Raw genomic sequence first — 16,891 nt, forward strand, 5'->3', positions numbered from 1 at the left:
GTTTTTTCCCATAGCACCGTCCTTGTAAACTGTGTTCAACATCACAACAGTTTCTGAGGCATTTTTACCAAGAAAACAATATTTCGCTGTCACACACTGTTCTCTTAAATTTGGCATCACAAAAAGAGGTTAGAATGAAACTTTTTACGAAAAAAAAATTCACTGTGGCCAAAATGAACCTTCCCAGGCAATGCCACTGGGTGGACTAACTCAGAGTGAGTTACTGGATACTTGCCCAGTGGAAAAATGTGTACTATGAAAGCTTCACCCAGTGGAACTTTTTTTCCATTTTGGTGGGGGGAGGAGGGAGGAACCCTCATACATTGAATTATTCAGCTTTTTCTTAGAACTTTTGTTAAAAGTGTATGGTTTAGAAATACATTTAATAAATAATAAGCACATTCTACAATGAAAAAGTAACCTATCCGTATGAACAACCATGATTTATTGGAATAGTAATAACTTTTTAAAAATCACAAATTACTTGATCTTTTCAAAAAGTACAAGGTATTAAACTTGCTGTGCTCTTGCCCAACCTCATTTCCACTTGTCAATCCTGATCTCGGACGCCAGTGGTACTTGCGTTTAATGCACACAAGGAATTTCCCAAAGCACAAATAGCTGACAGCCCAAAACAAAAGTAAGAAATTAGTTTCAGAAAACACTGCTTTCTACTTTTACTACTCTGAATTCTTTTAGATTCTGAGGATAATTTTCCCTACCAATTTATATTCCTGGAGATAAATAGGTATTTGTGTATGTAAATGTGTATATGTATATGCACAAACACAATCCGTATGTCAGAATATTATTTTAAAAATCAACCACCTTTTTCCATCATAATCATTGTGGGATCTTCCTTAGGGAAATGGGTTGCTATCTAAACCATCATGGCTACCATATTTAAGTTTCATTCTAACATTTGGCTTCCTCTAACTCTTTCTTCATCGTTTCACACATTAAGCCATTGATTTCTCATCTAATCCCACATTGTGATAAAATTCTTTCCTTCTCTGCCCACATTTTGTCTTTCTTGTCTTACTACAAACTGTCTCTGGCTGGATGAGGTCAGTTCTGGCAAAAAGCATATGAAATAATAGTAAGAACGAAACAGAGTAAAAAATTTTCAAGAATTAAGAGCTAAAAGAGAAGGTGTCAAACTCAGCATATTTTTTTTAACTTCAGAATACTATCCATGCACTTTGAAAGTAAAAACAGAAATAAAATCAATGTCTGATTTATACACATTTTCCAATAGTGTTGGTCAATAAACACCTACTGAATTACCTCCCATCCAAGTCCAGCAACAAAATCTTCATAGGCTTGGCTCCCTTGTTCATTGGAGAGGATGGAACACTTGTCTTCTTGACCCTCAGCAATGTAAAACACTGCGATTTTGTGTGTTTCACGGCTGTAACATTTCAAATTTACAAGAATTAGAGTCCTTAGATATAAAGTACTGTTTCACTACTACCACCAACATGACGCCCTTTCTACAGCTAATATTCGTTAAGCTCTTACTAAGGGTCATTAATTGTCCTGAGAAAGTTTAGTAAGTACACACCTTTATTCTTGACAAACCTCCTAATGAGAGAAATATAATTATCAATACTTCCCTTGTTGAGGTGGCTGAAAGGAAGCACGGCAAGGTAAACAGAAAACAGGAAATTAGCAGTGAAATAAAGTAAAGCAATCTGATTCCAGAGATCACATGCTTAACCATAAAACTTACGTAAACCTATTTTAAAGAATAACATTTGGCAAGTTATCTCACTTTTAGTAAAAACTAAACTTTGGAAACACTGCAAATACATGTTAAATATGAATAGATCATAGATCATTGAGGTTGTCCATATTTCTCTTTCTACATTTAAGATAAGAATATTGGGCAGTTCATTGGCTAAATTAATGATTTATTAATAGAAGTATTTTATGACCCCGGGATGACCTATCTTGTTGCCGATCATAAAATGATAATGATGCTACTAAAGGGAACCTGAGACATACACATAATAGCTAGATGAATGGATTTTGAGCTCACATTTAATTGCAGCCCTAATCTTAAGGCAATTAGTTCTTATGACATGGTGCTACTTGAAACTTGCCCTCATGAAGCTATCACTGAAGATATATGTGCTACATAGCAAAGTGTGGTGAAGAAATCAGATGGTGCTTGAGATGGTTAAGGTTCATTGTGCCAACCTGACCGGTAAACACAGTGGGATCAATTGAAGGGTGGAGAGATAAGTGGGTCGGTAAGCCTCACCTTTCTAGTTCTCGGGTCTCTTGCTTTCTGATGGTTGGGTCAGGGTGCAGTTGCCTTGGCCAGTTCCCTGCTTCAGCTGGGAAGGCTCACTTCCTGCGAGACATCCCTGAGGAGAAGCCACATGGACCTACCCCAATGCAGCCTTGGGTGCCAGAACAGCCGTGTGGAGACCCTGCCAGAGCTTACACGTTCACTGATTCGGCTTTCTTCCTGTAGTCGGCATTGCGTGTTTTATGAGATGGAGGAGGACTTTGTAGATCGGTGTCAGACATATGGGCTAATGTTGGACTTATGGCCTTGGGCAGCACTGGGTCGGGATGCTTTCTTAATGTACACTTACCCTTTATATAAAACTTTCTCTTATACATATGAGTTTCTGTGGATTTGTTTCCCAGACTAACATAGTACTCAGTTATCAGACAGAATACAATCTGGGATCTTAAAGGTGTGTCTTAAAACAAGCAGCCATAAGTGAGGTGTCAACTGTGTCTCCATGGAAGATTCACACCAGCCTGTATGATCAAGGAGTGTAAATAACAAAATCAAAATCCGGAGGAGGTGCCCTATCCAAGATCAAATCCGAAGACCTGGATGGCAGTGGGAGTCCAAACTCCATTTTCAAGGTCCCTACATGGATTAAGTCTTTAGTGAGCCCCCTCTGATCACAGTCCAGGGGTGGGAATGACCTTGCTAGCAGAAAACCTTGTAAAGTTGACCATGGCAGATGCAATTAGGCTAAAATATAACGCCTACTATTTGATCTCCTTTTTTGCCCATTTTAACATTGTTTCAATTTTCATTCATTTTGAGGTTTTTCGGTTTTATTTTGTCATTGTTTTTTGTAGTTTGCTTCTTGTTTTTGTTTTGTATGATTTTCTATATATTAAGTCCAAGATAGGTAAACTTATAGAGACAGAAATTGGATGAAGAATTACCTAGGGCAATGGCAGGGAAAGGTTGGGGGAAAATGGGGAGCTAACAACACATACAAGAACGAAGAAAATATTCTGAAATGGATCGTGGTGAAGTTTTTACAACTCTTTGGAATGTGAATGAACCATTAAATTGTATGATATGAAAATTGTATGCTAATAAAGCTATTAAAAATATTGGTAGTTCCCTGACTGGAAATACAAGATACACCAAGACTTCATGAGAAACAGAAACTTCTAAGAAGAACAAAGATATTTTCTTCATGACGAAGAGTACTGCTCTACTTTGAGGGTACTTGGTGAAAGAAATGTTCATGGAAATCTTCTTTTGCCCATCCAAAAGTCTGTCAACCACTTTCTCTATAAAATGTTGTGGTTAAAGCAAGAAAATGTGATACACACTTTAAGAAACTTGCCTTTTTAATTGCTGTCTATATATCATAGCCCTTTGTATTCTAAAACACCAACAATACAAACTCACTACAATCTAATTGATTCTGACTCACAGCAGCTCTGTAAGACTTATCCCTTACCCCTTTAGCATTTCAAGACTGGAAATCTTTATTAAAGCAGAAAGTTTCACCTTTCTCCCAATGAGTGGCTAGTGGTTTTGAACTACTGACCTTGTAGCTAGCAGTCTAACAGGTAATCCACTATGCCACCAGGGGTCCTTAGTCCTTCGAACAGAGGTAGATAAATGCACTGCTAAATCTAATGTGAACTTAAGAGAGAAAATATATTCAATGTACTTATAATTAATTCTTAAAAATGATATCCTAGAGTGCCAAAATAAATGAGCCGATAGTGAGTCATTTGGAATCCTGGGGGCATAGTGGCTTAGGTGCTGGTTTCCAACCTGATGGTCAGCAGTTGAACCCATCAGGCACTTGGCAGTAGGAAGATGAAACCATCTGCACCTGTCTAGATTGACCACATCAGAAACCCAAGACGGACTTCTCTGGCCTGCAGGGGCTATGAATTAGAATTTACTTGATGGCAGTGGTTTCGGTGTTTTATAACTAGTATTTGGTGATAGTTTTGAGATGAAAACATTGTTATAATTCAAATAGAGGCTTAAATAAGAATAACACTCATTTCACACCTCATTAGCTAAGAGTTTTACTCATTTTTCTCTCTCTTTAAAATGTGAATTGTCACTTTCCAGACAATATTATTTTTTCACTTTTGTATTACATTGTAAAAAATCTCACACAAACAACTTTTCTCAAGCACAAACAATATGACAATGTTTTATTGTCAAATATCTCAACCTTATAGTCCACCAGGTATCCATTTTGGTGGAATTTCATATCCAGATTTTAATTATCAAATATGTAATTCATCATGAGTTTTGAGCATGAGTTATTTTCTACATACTAAACAGAATGAATTAAAATCTAACCCCAAAGTTAAGTAAGTAATTGGGACAGGAATGTTGTCTTCTTCTGTTCATTTAAATAGTGTTTCCTAACGTGGACAATATCAGTCCCTGGGGTGAACATCCCTACAATTTTGTACTGGATTATAAGCTAATTCTCTCTCTGTCTCTGTCTGTCTGTCTCTCTTTCCTGAAAAGAGGGCAGTAGGCAAAATAAGTTTGGGAACCTATGATTCAAATAGCTTATTCATTTACCCCCGTGGTTTACATGTAGTAGATATCCTAGCAAGGGAAATTAGAAAATATATTAAATATATTAAAACATCATATCCAAATCCACTGCCATTTTATCAATTGTGACCATAAAGGACAGGGTTGAAATGCCCCGTAAGGGTTCCAAGACTGCGAATCTTACAGAAGCAGACTGGCGCATCTTTCTCCTATGGAGCAGCTGGTACCTGAGCTTTTGTTTTTCAGCCAAGCACTTCAATCACTTTGCCAACAGGGCTCCCCCATTACATTGCAATTCAGCAAATTATAACCCAGAGTGATCTGGTAGGACAGAGATGCCCTTCTGGATTTTTAAGACTAATCTTCACAGGAGTAGCCAACCTCCTCTTCTTCCTACAGCGTGGCCGGTGGGTTCAAACTGCCGACCTCTGGTCGGCAGCCCAATGCATAACCCACAATACTACCAATGCTCTCCCATAGAGAGGGAAAAGAACAACACAAAAATCACATGTACTTTAAATATATAAGCAAAAATGTAGCTGCTACCATTTTTGTGTATATTTTTGCACAATATGAGCTGCTACTACATTCTCTTTTGCAACTGATGTTGCCACTTAAAATGTGTGAACATTTAAAAACTATGTGCTTCTACATAAAGTTATTAATTGTTAGAAAACATTTCCGAGACATTAAAGTACTATGCTTTCATTTAAACTAATCCTCCTTTATTAGTGCTGATGTTGCTTCTAATTTTAAAGGCATTTATTTTCTAGTGCTGTTATAATAGAAATACCTACAAGGCAGTGACTTTAGCAAACAGAAATTTATTTTCTCCCATTTTAGAAGGCTAGACGTCCAAACCCTGAGGACTAGTTCTAGGAGAAGGTTTGCTCTCTTTGTTAGCTCTGGAGGGAGAGCATTGCTTCTTCTTTTCTGCTGCCTGGCTTCTTGGAGATCTGCGCATGCCCTGGCATCTGTCTTACCCAACTCTGCTCTGCTGATTTGCTTAATCGCTTTTAGATATCAAAAGATATCAACTCAAAATACACTCTATACTAAACTGCTTCATCAACATAACAGGGACAACCCATTCCTAAAGGAGATTATAACCACAGGCATAGAGGATAGGAATTAGCACATATATTTTGGGGGGCCATACTTCAAAGCATAACATTTTTCAGAGTATTTGGAGTACCAGTATTTCCTTAACACATGTTCATAGCAGTAGAATTCTTCAATGACTGTCCACTTTGAAGGCTTTTGATACATTCTGTCCAACAAGGCACGAGAAATAGCTTCTGGGGAAGAGCGCTCAATGGGACAAGCGCTGGAAGGAGAGGGTTTTTGGCAGGGACGGATGGAGGGGCAGATGCTCCAGCGGAGCCCTTCTGCTCGCAGACATGGTCAGCTTGTCCTCATGTGGGCGGGAGCTCTGCAGCCGCACTGGAATTTACTGGGGTTCTGAGCAACAGGCAGGGGCAGTCACATCCTAGAATATTGTCAGCTAATTGGGGAACTCTAAGGATAATATAAATCCCAGCCTACAGCTTAAAAGGCTGGCTCTTCCACTAGTCCCTATAGATTTCAGAGTCTTCAGCATTTTTTTATAGTATATACTTCACATATAGTAAAAATAATCTCAAGTTTATCTGCAAAGTTTCTGATGATACATTTTCAAGTCTAAACACTCTACACTGTAGCTGCTTATGGTCCTTGAGTTCTCATTAATTTATTAGCACTGAGCCTGAAAGACCAGGGTGGAATAAAGGTGACCTTTAACTGTAGACATTCATCAAATTTCACATCCTCCAAAGTGTTAGCACCATGAGAGCTGCTAGGATTTAGCTGACCTTGTGAGAGCCAGGCTTTTGAGGTACTAATTAGCAACAGAACAGCACTTCATACCCACAATCTATAGAGCCATCCCTGAAAAAAAGCAAGTAATTCATGAACACACACGCATAAAGCCAACAACCCCAGGCACCTCTCTACATCAAAATGCATTTTTCCTTATTATTAAGAATGGAACAGAATAGCTCTGTTGCTTTGTGCTGTCACATTAAAATGTCAAACAAAAGAAAAACCTGATTTCGGCATACACAGTACAAGGTGGCAGGTTCATCAGATAATTTACATCTTTGTTAATGTTTTACTGTATAAACAATAGCTGTACTTTACTTCACAAGAACATAATGCAACAAAGAAAAATGCTCAACTAAAAGTTTAAGGACAAGATATAGTTTAACTTGCTAAATGAACACTAAATATGATAGCCTTATTTCATAGAGCTACAGGGTCCCGGGCTTACTCCTCAACCTAACATGGACATGCAAACAGAACTTACAGTTAACACGGTCAGTCTCAACAGACAGGTACTGACACAGTCCGTTTGCAAACAGGACACAGGCAAGGATACTCCTTAGTACCATCCCTATTCAAGATTGTGCTAGAAGGCTTAGCTAGAGCTATAAGGTAAGAAAGGAAAATTGAAAGCCTCCTAGTTAAATTAAGGCAAAGAATAAATGAAGTTCTTTCTAGTTGCAAATTATATAGAAACTCCCTAATGCTCAGCAAGAAAATTACTGGAATGAATCGAAAGACTCAGCAAAGTGGTAGAATAAACTGTCAACATAAAAATATCAAACAGAATCCTTTACACTAACAATGTCATTTACAATAATCACTCAAAAGATGAAATAATGAGGAATATATCTAAGCAGAGAAACAAAACACATATACAAAGAAAACTGCAAAATACGACTTCCCCAAATCAAGAGACCTTTATAAATGGTAGTATACTCTCGCTCATGGATACCAAGACAACACTGTGAAACTGTCGACGTTCACTAATGTGATCTATAGGTATATGGAATCCTGGTTCAGATTCCAGCATAATTAAAGAAATGGAAACATAATATTCACATTTATATAGAAAGGAAGAGACACTGGGTAAGAAAGTATACACAGAACAACAAAGTATGACGCCTCACATTCCTGATTTCAAAACTTACTACACTGCTTACATAAGAAAACAATCTAGTACTGGTGCAATGAAAGACACACTGACCAACGCAACAGAATTAAGAACCCAAAATTAAGAACCTAATTTTGACACAGGGCTGAAACATGTTAAATGAGGAACATATAGGCAATTTAACAAATGGACTGGCAAAGCTGGAAAACAAAGCAGGACCCTTACCTCCTATCATATTAAAATATGAACTTAAGATGGACCAAAGTCATAATTGTAAAACCTAGAACTATGAACATGATCCGTGAAAAATAAGGGACATATTTAGGGGCCCTAACATATGGCATAAGAAAGGTAAAGTAAAATGCAATACATGAAAAAGGAATATTGAAGAAAACTTGGTGCATGTGCAATACGGTGTTGGTGAAAATACGGCAAGTGCCATGGGCGCCAGAACACAAAAGTGTGATGTGCAGAAGGACACCTACAGTGCTCAAATACAACAACGGTGGGGCCGGCGCAGGACTGGGCCCTGTCCCGTATGTTGTCCATAGGTTTGGCATGAGTCAGAACTGACTCGACAGCACTTAACAATACAAACTAAAGAAACTCAATACAACTGAAAGCACACAAACAGTAGAAGACAAACTAGATGACTGCAAAGATCAGACACTTATTTACATCCAGAAATTTCACCAAAAGAGCCAAAAGAGAACTCACAGGCTGAGACAAATGTTTTGGCAATAAATTACCAGACAAAGGACTAATCTCTAATGTTTCAAGAAAATTCAACAACAAATGAACAAATAATTTAATTTTTTTAAATGGACAAGGGACATGTATGAATAGAGTAGACGAAAGGAGACATTCCCATATGAAGGAATATTCTCGATTAGCAACTACAGAGATAAAAATCAAAGCAACAATGAGATATCATCTCACTTCAACCTTAACAGAAAAGTTCACAGAAACAAAAAGAAAACAAATGCTATTGAGACTGTGAAGAAACTTGAACTCTGATCTATGGCTGGCGGGATACACAGTGCAACCACTGTGGAAAAAGTTACTGCTTAAAAATTTGGAACCAGGGATACCACCTGATCTAGCAATTTCTCTACTTGGTATCTATTCTAAGAAATCAAAGCCATGACACAAATATATGTACACTCATGTTAATCACTGTACCATACATAATAGCAAAAGAAGGAAATAATCTAAAAGTCCATAAATGAAAGAACTATGGAGGATACCACACAATGGAATATACACATTGTTAGAGAATAATGATGAATCTGTGAAATACCTTGTAAATAGATGAACCTGATGGACATTATGCTGACTAAATTAGTCCAACATAAAAGGACAAACATGGTATGAGACCACTAAGAAAAAAGTTAAGAAGAGATTTTCAAAAGAAACATTCTTTCATGGTTACCATTGATAAGAAGCCACCATCTATCTGTGTGTCAGTTTATTGTATTGCGGTGGCTTGAGTGTTGCTGTGATGCAGAAAGCTATGTCACTGGTATTTCAAATGTCATCAGGACATCCAAATTGAACAATTTTCAGACTAAAATCAGACAACGAAGAAGGAATTGGCTGCCGACTCTGGAGGAAGCAGCCTCTAAAAACCTTAACCACAACATGGAAACATTGTCAGATACTGCAGGCGTCATGAAGGGAAGCAGACATTGTCAGAGGACGGGTCCCTCATGTGGGAAGGCACTCAAATGACTGTGCCTCTTCAAAGTAGAATTGATCATGATGATGTGAATGGAGTAAAGCCTATGGGAGTAAAGTCTTTGTGATCTTCATCCATTGACGGGAACAACTCAAAATGAGAAGAAACAGCTAAAAAATCTACTAATAATCGGAATATGAAATATAAATTTAGGAAAATTATGTCTTCAAAAATGAAATGCAAAAGATCAATATTTTATCAGATTACTATTTTATCAGTGGGCTGAAATGGTCTTTTGCATTGGTCATTTTGAATCAGAAAATCATATGGCTACTATGCTGGGATTGAAAAAAATGAAGACTAATGGTGACCCATTCATCGTGAGGAAGGACATTCCAAGATATATATTTAAGTAGAATGCTGTCTATGATAGGATAATATCGATCCGCCTTCAAGGAAATCCAATCAATACAACGATTATTTGAATTGATGCACCAATCACTAAAGCTAGTGATGAGGAAATAGAAGAATTATACCAACATCTTCACTTGAAAATTGATCAAATATGTAATCGGGATGTTTTGATAATTATTGGAAATTGGAATGGAAAAGTTGGAACTAAAGAGAAAGGAACAGTACTTAGAATATGTGGCCCTGATGAGAGAAACAAAGCAGCAGGTGCAATGATAGAATTGGCAAGACCAATGACTTAATCATAGCAAATACCTTTTCAACAACACAAAAGGCTGTAGTAATACACACAGAATTCTCCAGATGGTATAAACAGAAATCAAATGGACTTCGTCTGTGGGATGAGACAATGACGAAGTTCAAGAGAAGCAGCTAAAACTAGTGCAGGGGCTGAATTTTGAGTCTATCCCAGGTGAATTTCAAAAACCTTTCAAGGACAAATTGGATGCACTGAATACTAATGAAAGAAGACCTGGTGAAATGTGGGACATCATGAACATCATCCCTGAAGAAACCAAAAGGTCATTAAAAAGGCAGGAGGAGTTAAAGCTCAAAGTGGATGAAAAAGAGACTTTGAAATTTGCTACTAATCGTAACTTAGAAAACAAAGTAACTAAGGAGAATGGAAGACATTATAAAGTTAAAGAGCTGACCGGAAAATATCAAAGGGCATCTCACAAAGGCAAAGTAAAACAATAACGAAATGTTCAAAGCCTTAGGGTTAGAAAACCAAAAAAGGAGAACCATGAGCAGTAGATCTTAAACTGAAAGAACTCAAGAAAAATGTCAAGTTTTGAGTAGCAACGTTGAAAGATTTCAGGCAATTTTTAATGATTCAGGAAGCATCACAAGAAGATGGAAAGACACAGAGTCACTGCGCCCCAAGAACTACTTGACAAGCTACCATGGCAAGAAGATGGAAAGACTACAGAGTCACTGCGCCCCAAGAACTACTTGACAATCTACCATGGCAAGAAGATGGAAAGAACACAGAGTCACTGCGCCCCAAGAACTACTTGACAATCTACCATGACAAGAAGATGGAAAGACCACAGAGTCACTGCGCCCCAAGAACTACTTGACAATCTACCATGGCAAGAAGATGGAAAGACTACAGAGTCACTGCGCCCCAAGAACTACTTGACAATCTACCATGGCAAGAAGATGGAAAGACTACAGAGTCACTGCGCCCCAAGAACTACTTGACAAGCTACCATGGCAAGAAGATGGAAAGACCACAGAGTCACTGCGCCCCAAGAACTACTTGACAAGCTACCATGGCAAGAAGATGGAAAGACCACAGAGTCACTGCGCCCCAAGAACTACTTGACAAGCTACCATGGCAAGAAGATGGAAAGACCACAGAGTCACTGCGCCCCAAGAACTACTTGACAAGCTACCATGGCAAGAAGATGGAAAGACCACAGAGTCACTGCGCCCCAAGAACTACTTGACAATCTACCATGGCAAGAAGATGGAAAGACCACAGAGTCACTGCGCCCCAAGAACTACTTGACAAGCTACCATGGCAAGAAGATGGAAAGACCACAGAGTCACTGCGCCCCAAGAACTACTTGACAAGCTACCATGGCAAGAAGATGGAAAGACCACAGAGTCACTGCGCCCCAAGAACTACTTGACAATCTACCATGGCAAGAAGATGGAAAGACCACAGAGTCACTGCGCCCCAAGAACTACTTGACAATCTACCATGGCAAGAAGATGGAAAGACCACAGAGTCACTGCGCCCCAAGAACTACTTGACAAGCTACCATGGCAAGAAGATGGAAAGACCACAGAGTCACTGCGCCCCAAGAACTACTTGACAAGCTACCATGGCAAGAAGATGGAAAGACCACAGAGTCACTGCGCCCCAAGAACTACTTGACAAGCTACCATGGCAAGAAGATGGAAAGACCACAGAGTCACTGCGCCCCAAGAACTACTTGACAAGCTACCATGGCAAGAAGATGGAAAGACCACAGAGTCACTGCGCCCCAAGAACTACTTGACAATCTACCATGGCAAGAAGATGGAAAGACCACAGAGTCACTGCGCCCCAAGAACTACTTGACAAGCTACCATGGCAAGAAGATGGAAAGACCACAGAGTCACTGCGCCCCAAGAACTACTTGACAAGCTACCATGGCAAGAAGATGGAAAGACCACAGAGTCACTGCGCCCCAAGAACTACTTGACAATCTACCATGGCAAGAAGATGGAAAGACCACAGAGTCACTGCGCCCCAAGAACTACTTGACAAGCTACCATGGCAAGAAGATGGAAAGACCACAGAGTCACTGCGCCCCAAGAACTACTTGACAAGCTACCATGGCAAGAAGATGGAAAGACCACAGAGTCACTGCGCCCCAAGAACTACTTGACAAGCTACCATGGCAAGAAGATGGAAAGACCACAGAGTCACTGCGCCCCAAGAACTACTTGACAATCTACCATGGCAAGAAGATGGAAAGACCACAGAGTCACTGCGCCCCAAGAACTACTTGACAAGCTACCATGGCAAGAAGATGGAAAGACCACAGAGTCACTGCGCCCCAAGAACTACTTGACAAGCTACCATGGCAAGAAGATGGAAAGACCACAGAGTCACTGCGCCCCAAGAACTACTTGACAATCTACCATGGCAAGAAGATGGAAAGACCACAGAGTCACTGCGCCCCAAGAACTACTTGACAAGCTACCATGGCAAGAAGATGGAAAGACCACAGAGTCACTGCGCCCCAAGAACTACTTGACAAGCTACCATGGCAAGAAGATGGAAAGACTACAGAGTCACTGCGCCCCAAGAACTACTTGACAAGCTACCATGGCAAGAAGATGGAAAGACTACAGAGTCACTGCGCCCCAAGAACTACTTGACAAGCTACCATGGCAAGAAGATGGAAAGACTACAGAGTCACTGCGCCCCAAGAACTACTTGACAAGCTACCATGGCAAGAAGATGCATATGAGCGAGAATCAGAAGTACTTACGGAAGAAGTTCAAGCTACAGTGAAAGTATTAGCCAAAAACAAAGCTCCAGGAATTAATGGAATATCAATGAAAATGTTTCATCACATTAATGAAACACTGGAAGCACTGAGAAATTTGGAAGACAGCTACTTGGCTAAGTGACGGGAAGAGACCCAAATTTGTAACCATCTCAAAGAAAGGTAGCCCAGTAGAATGCTCAAATTATAGAACAATATCATTAATATAACATGCATGTACAATATTGTTCAAGATCATCTAACAATGGTGTGAGCAGAACATTGACAGCCAGCTGCCGGAGCTTCAGGCCAGGTTCAGAAGATGTGGAACGAGATAAGACTGCTGATGTCAGATGGTTGCTGGCTGAAAGCAGGGAACGCTGGAGAGGTGATTATTTGATCTGCATTAAATATGCCACGGCATTTGACTGTGTGCACCACAGTAAACTATAGATACCCTTGAGAAGAATGGGAATTCCAGAACACCCCTTTGCACTCATGCATAACTTGTACATGAATCAAGAGGGGGTTTGTGCCTGGTTTAAAATCAGGAGGGAGTGTAACAGAGTTGTATCATCTCACCACACGTATTCAATCTGAATGCTGAACAAATCGTCAGAGAGGTTGGATTATGTGAAGAAGAATGCGATATCAGGATCGGAGGAAGGTTTATTAACCTGAGATAAGGCCAGGACACAACCCTGCCTGCTGACAGTGAGGAGGGTTATGTAAATGTTAATAAAATACCATGTAGAGAGTTAAACAGTCAATTTGAGGAATATTATCTGACATTTTAAACTTGAGAGCTTATGCAACATTAGAACAATAGGCTGGGGGTGATGTGGTGTCAGATTTTATATTAAAAACAAAAAATCCCCTAAAACCCCATTTTCTTTTACCCCATTGAAGACTTTTTACAACACATTTCATGTACGGAGTGCTACATTTACTCCTGAGTCTGGTGGTTTTGGAAGCATGCATTTCCCCCAAATAAAAAATGTCCTGGTTGTAAATTCATCTTTAGAATTGTTTCTAAGACAGGATGGAAAGGGGAACACCAGAGTACTTGACCTAGTTTGGAGAATGAGGCTTATTTAAAAAAAAAATTTTTTTGAAATTACAGGGAGAGTACAAATGCAGTCCCCCACTACCACAAATTATGCAGTCGAGTTTCCCACATTTGGGGAAACTGCAGGGGCCAGCACATCCGGAGTGCAATGGATAAGCCTCATGCTGGGAAAACCACCTTCGTGATCATGGTATCTCCCCTGCCAGGTAAGTATGGAGAATGAGGCTTATTAATAAAGACGTATTAATCACAACACACTGTTTTTAACCATTCCAACATCATAAAACAAAGAGCACAGAATGCCTAAGCCCCAGTGTAACAGCAGGGGCTAGCAGTCAAAATCATTTGACTGATCCGGATCATATGATCTTCAAGTGATAAATGTTACCTAATATGCTTCCTGATATGAAAAAGAGGTTGCTGCAGAGATGAATTGAAAATGTACATCAAATGCCTGTCACAGTGGAAATTACTCAATAAAAGGTAAATATAAGGAGGGTTTCCTGGCTTCCTTTTAGAGTGAACCATAAAATAATGAAAGTTCATTCTTTAAGGTTAAAAAATCAAAGGTATGGCATGTGCCAATGTCATTAAATTCTTGATGATAGAGTTATTCTTCATAGGTATATTGATTCCTGTATCTGTACATTATCTGAGAATATAAAAACCAAGACAGGCATAACGCGAATACACTTTCACATACCACTGACGTGAGTCCAAATTCTTTAGCTCTCTTAGTAATTTTGAATTTTTCTTCAACAGATGAAAGTTCTTCCTATAAACAAAAAAGCATAGAAGAAAAATCATGTGATCACAAACTGATCTTATCCATTTCTAGTCAATTAGTGAGCAATCCCTTAAAAGCAGGCTATCATTTACCTACCTATCTATCCTTCACATCATTCATTATTTGTTACAGAATAAACTCTAGACTCCTCAACACATTCAAAAGCAAAAAATATCCACTGTTTCTCCTTACTCTCCAGTGACACCGGAGGGCTCCGTGGCCAATGAATGTGTAACGGTATGCATGTGACTATTAATGTCCGTTCTGCCATGAACCCCTTTTCCTCAAACTCCACCCCAGCTCCAAGTCATCCTCTTCCACAAAGCCTTCTCCATTGCCTCACCACTTCCCCTTGGACTCACTCATAATTCTTCAACTCATTTGTCACCACACCTTTTCACAGAGTTGTAGCAAGTACACCTACTTCATCAGACCTAAGGTGAGAGGGTGGCTCCTTAAGCTGTATAGTCCATTAGCCCCTCTATGAAGTTATAACAAGCAATAATGGACAAAGCGGAATGAAAAAAGAAGCATAGAAAATGCTTGATACCCTTTAAAATATACAATTAAACTTCCCAAACTCAATGCCATCAAGTCAGTTTAAATTCATAAAGACCCTATAGGACACAGTAGGGTTCGACTCTAGGGTTGTAAGGTTCGAACTATTTATAAAAACAGACTCTTTCATGGAGTGGCTGATGGAATCCAACGTTGTGGTCAGCGGTCTAATGCTTAACCACACTACAGGTCTCCTTCAAAATGTACATCTGTACATCAGCAGAATACAATTAGTTCCATTCCCACTATTAATTTAGCAGTAGAAAACAAGCTGTAAATGATGAGACACACACACACACACACACACACACACACACATCCCAACCTTCCATTTCTATTCTTTGCTTCCAGAGCTGCAACTGATTAAAAATAATAGTAATCATGCTTTGAGAGATCATTAATGTACGTGAAGTGGCTTTTATGGGTGTGAAACAAATGATGAGAATTTTCATTGGTCCCTCTTAATATCATGTTGAAATTAAGTCTATTCAATTTATCAAGTCATGTTCAGGTCCTGATTTTATATCAATAAACATTCTGATACCTGAAAATGAAGTCATGCAAGAACAGCAAGATAATTGAAGGACTATAATACATTGTTACCTTCTGTCCCAAGAATTCATCCCCAGCTCACTGAGCAATAGCCTGCAGAAATAGAATGGCTCGTGGGGCTCCACTGTCACGGGCTGTCGCTGACCAGTCACTCTCAGAGTAGAGTCAGAGTTAGTCTTCTGGACATGCGCGTCTTCTTGTGCATGCTGGCGCAAAATGACCTCAATGATTTCCTTCTCTTGGTCGTGGTTCATTGCACGTGGGGGTGAGGAAGGCTCATTGAGATTTAGTTGCGATGGTAAAAGGCACTCAGGACTTGTGTGGCCAATATTTTCAAGTAGTTTGTCAAGGATGTCTTCTCCTTCCTCAATTTGAGAAAAGTTTTCCCGAGGTCTCAGTGTTTGATGATACAAACTTGAAAAGAGAAATGAAGGATTTGTTCCATTGGGAGCCAAGCAGCCGCCCAAAGGTCCATATTGAATTTTGCCATCCCAAGAGTATTTCCCTGATATATCCCTCATAATAACTCTGACGTCAGAGAGGGCGTGCAGGGGTGAGCCACTTGCTGGCCTCTCTGCCGGTATTTGAAGGTACGATATGAGGGTACTGTCATTAAACACAAACAGCTGCAGGTTCGGGCTTTTGAACACCTCGGAGGACAGCTCAGCGGAGTCCACATGGGTGTTGTCATGGTTCTCACTGATGAGGCTGTGCAGCATGGCAGGGCCCCCACTGAGGGGGTAGTGCCCCAGGTGGTTCACCAGATGGGCCATCACCATCCTTGCAGTCAGAGGAATCAATTCCAAACTTCTTCTCTTCTTCTCTGTAAACATCAACACACAAAAATGACACCACAGTGATTGCAGAACATGAAAACTGAGTGCCACTGGATTGCAACCAGTACTTCAAGATACTTTTCAGTGTAGAGCTTTTTAAAAACCAGCATAAAGCACTTTTATGGCAACAAAAAAAAACCTTGAAACTCATATGTGGTGGAGAAGATGG

General features: G+C 39.6%; 1 protein-coding gene and 1 non-coding gene across 2 annotated transcripts in view; both read right to left on the reverse strand.

Moving 5' to 3' along the window:
* Positions 1 to 16,891, reverse strand: part of RALGAPA2 (Ral GTPase activating protein catalytic subunit alpha 2) — a 415,476-nt gene that overhangs the window by 137,907 nt on the left and 260,678 nt on the right. The window contains exons 32-34 of the mRNA XM_075564042.1: positions 15,938 to 16,709; positions 14,693 to 14,764; positions 1,288 to 1,411 (exon numbers count right to left, since the gene is read on the reverse strand). Of these exons, the coding sequence (XP_075420157.1) occupies positions 1,288 to 1,411; positions 14,693 to 14,764; positions 15,938 to 16,709 (968 nt within the window). The remainder of the gene's footprint in view (positions 1 to 1,287; positions 1,412 to 14,692; positions 14,765 to 15,937; positions 16,710 to 16,891) is intronic.
* LOC142423722 (U1 spliceosomal RNA) lies at positions 14,040 to 14,203 on the reverse strand. Its single transcript, XR_012779322.1, has one exon. It is a non-coding gene; the product is annotated as a U1 spliceosomal RNA (small nuclear RNA).

Source organism: Tenrec ecaudatus, chromosome 12, assembly GCF_050624435.1.
Source record: "Tenrec ecaudatus isolate mTenEca1 chromosome 12, mTenEca1.hap1, whole genome shotgun sequence".
Lineage (NCBI taxonomy): Eukaryota > Metazoa > Chordata > Mammalia > Afrosoricida > Tenrecidae > Tenrec > Tenrec ecaudatus.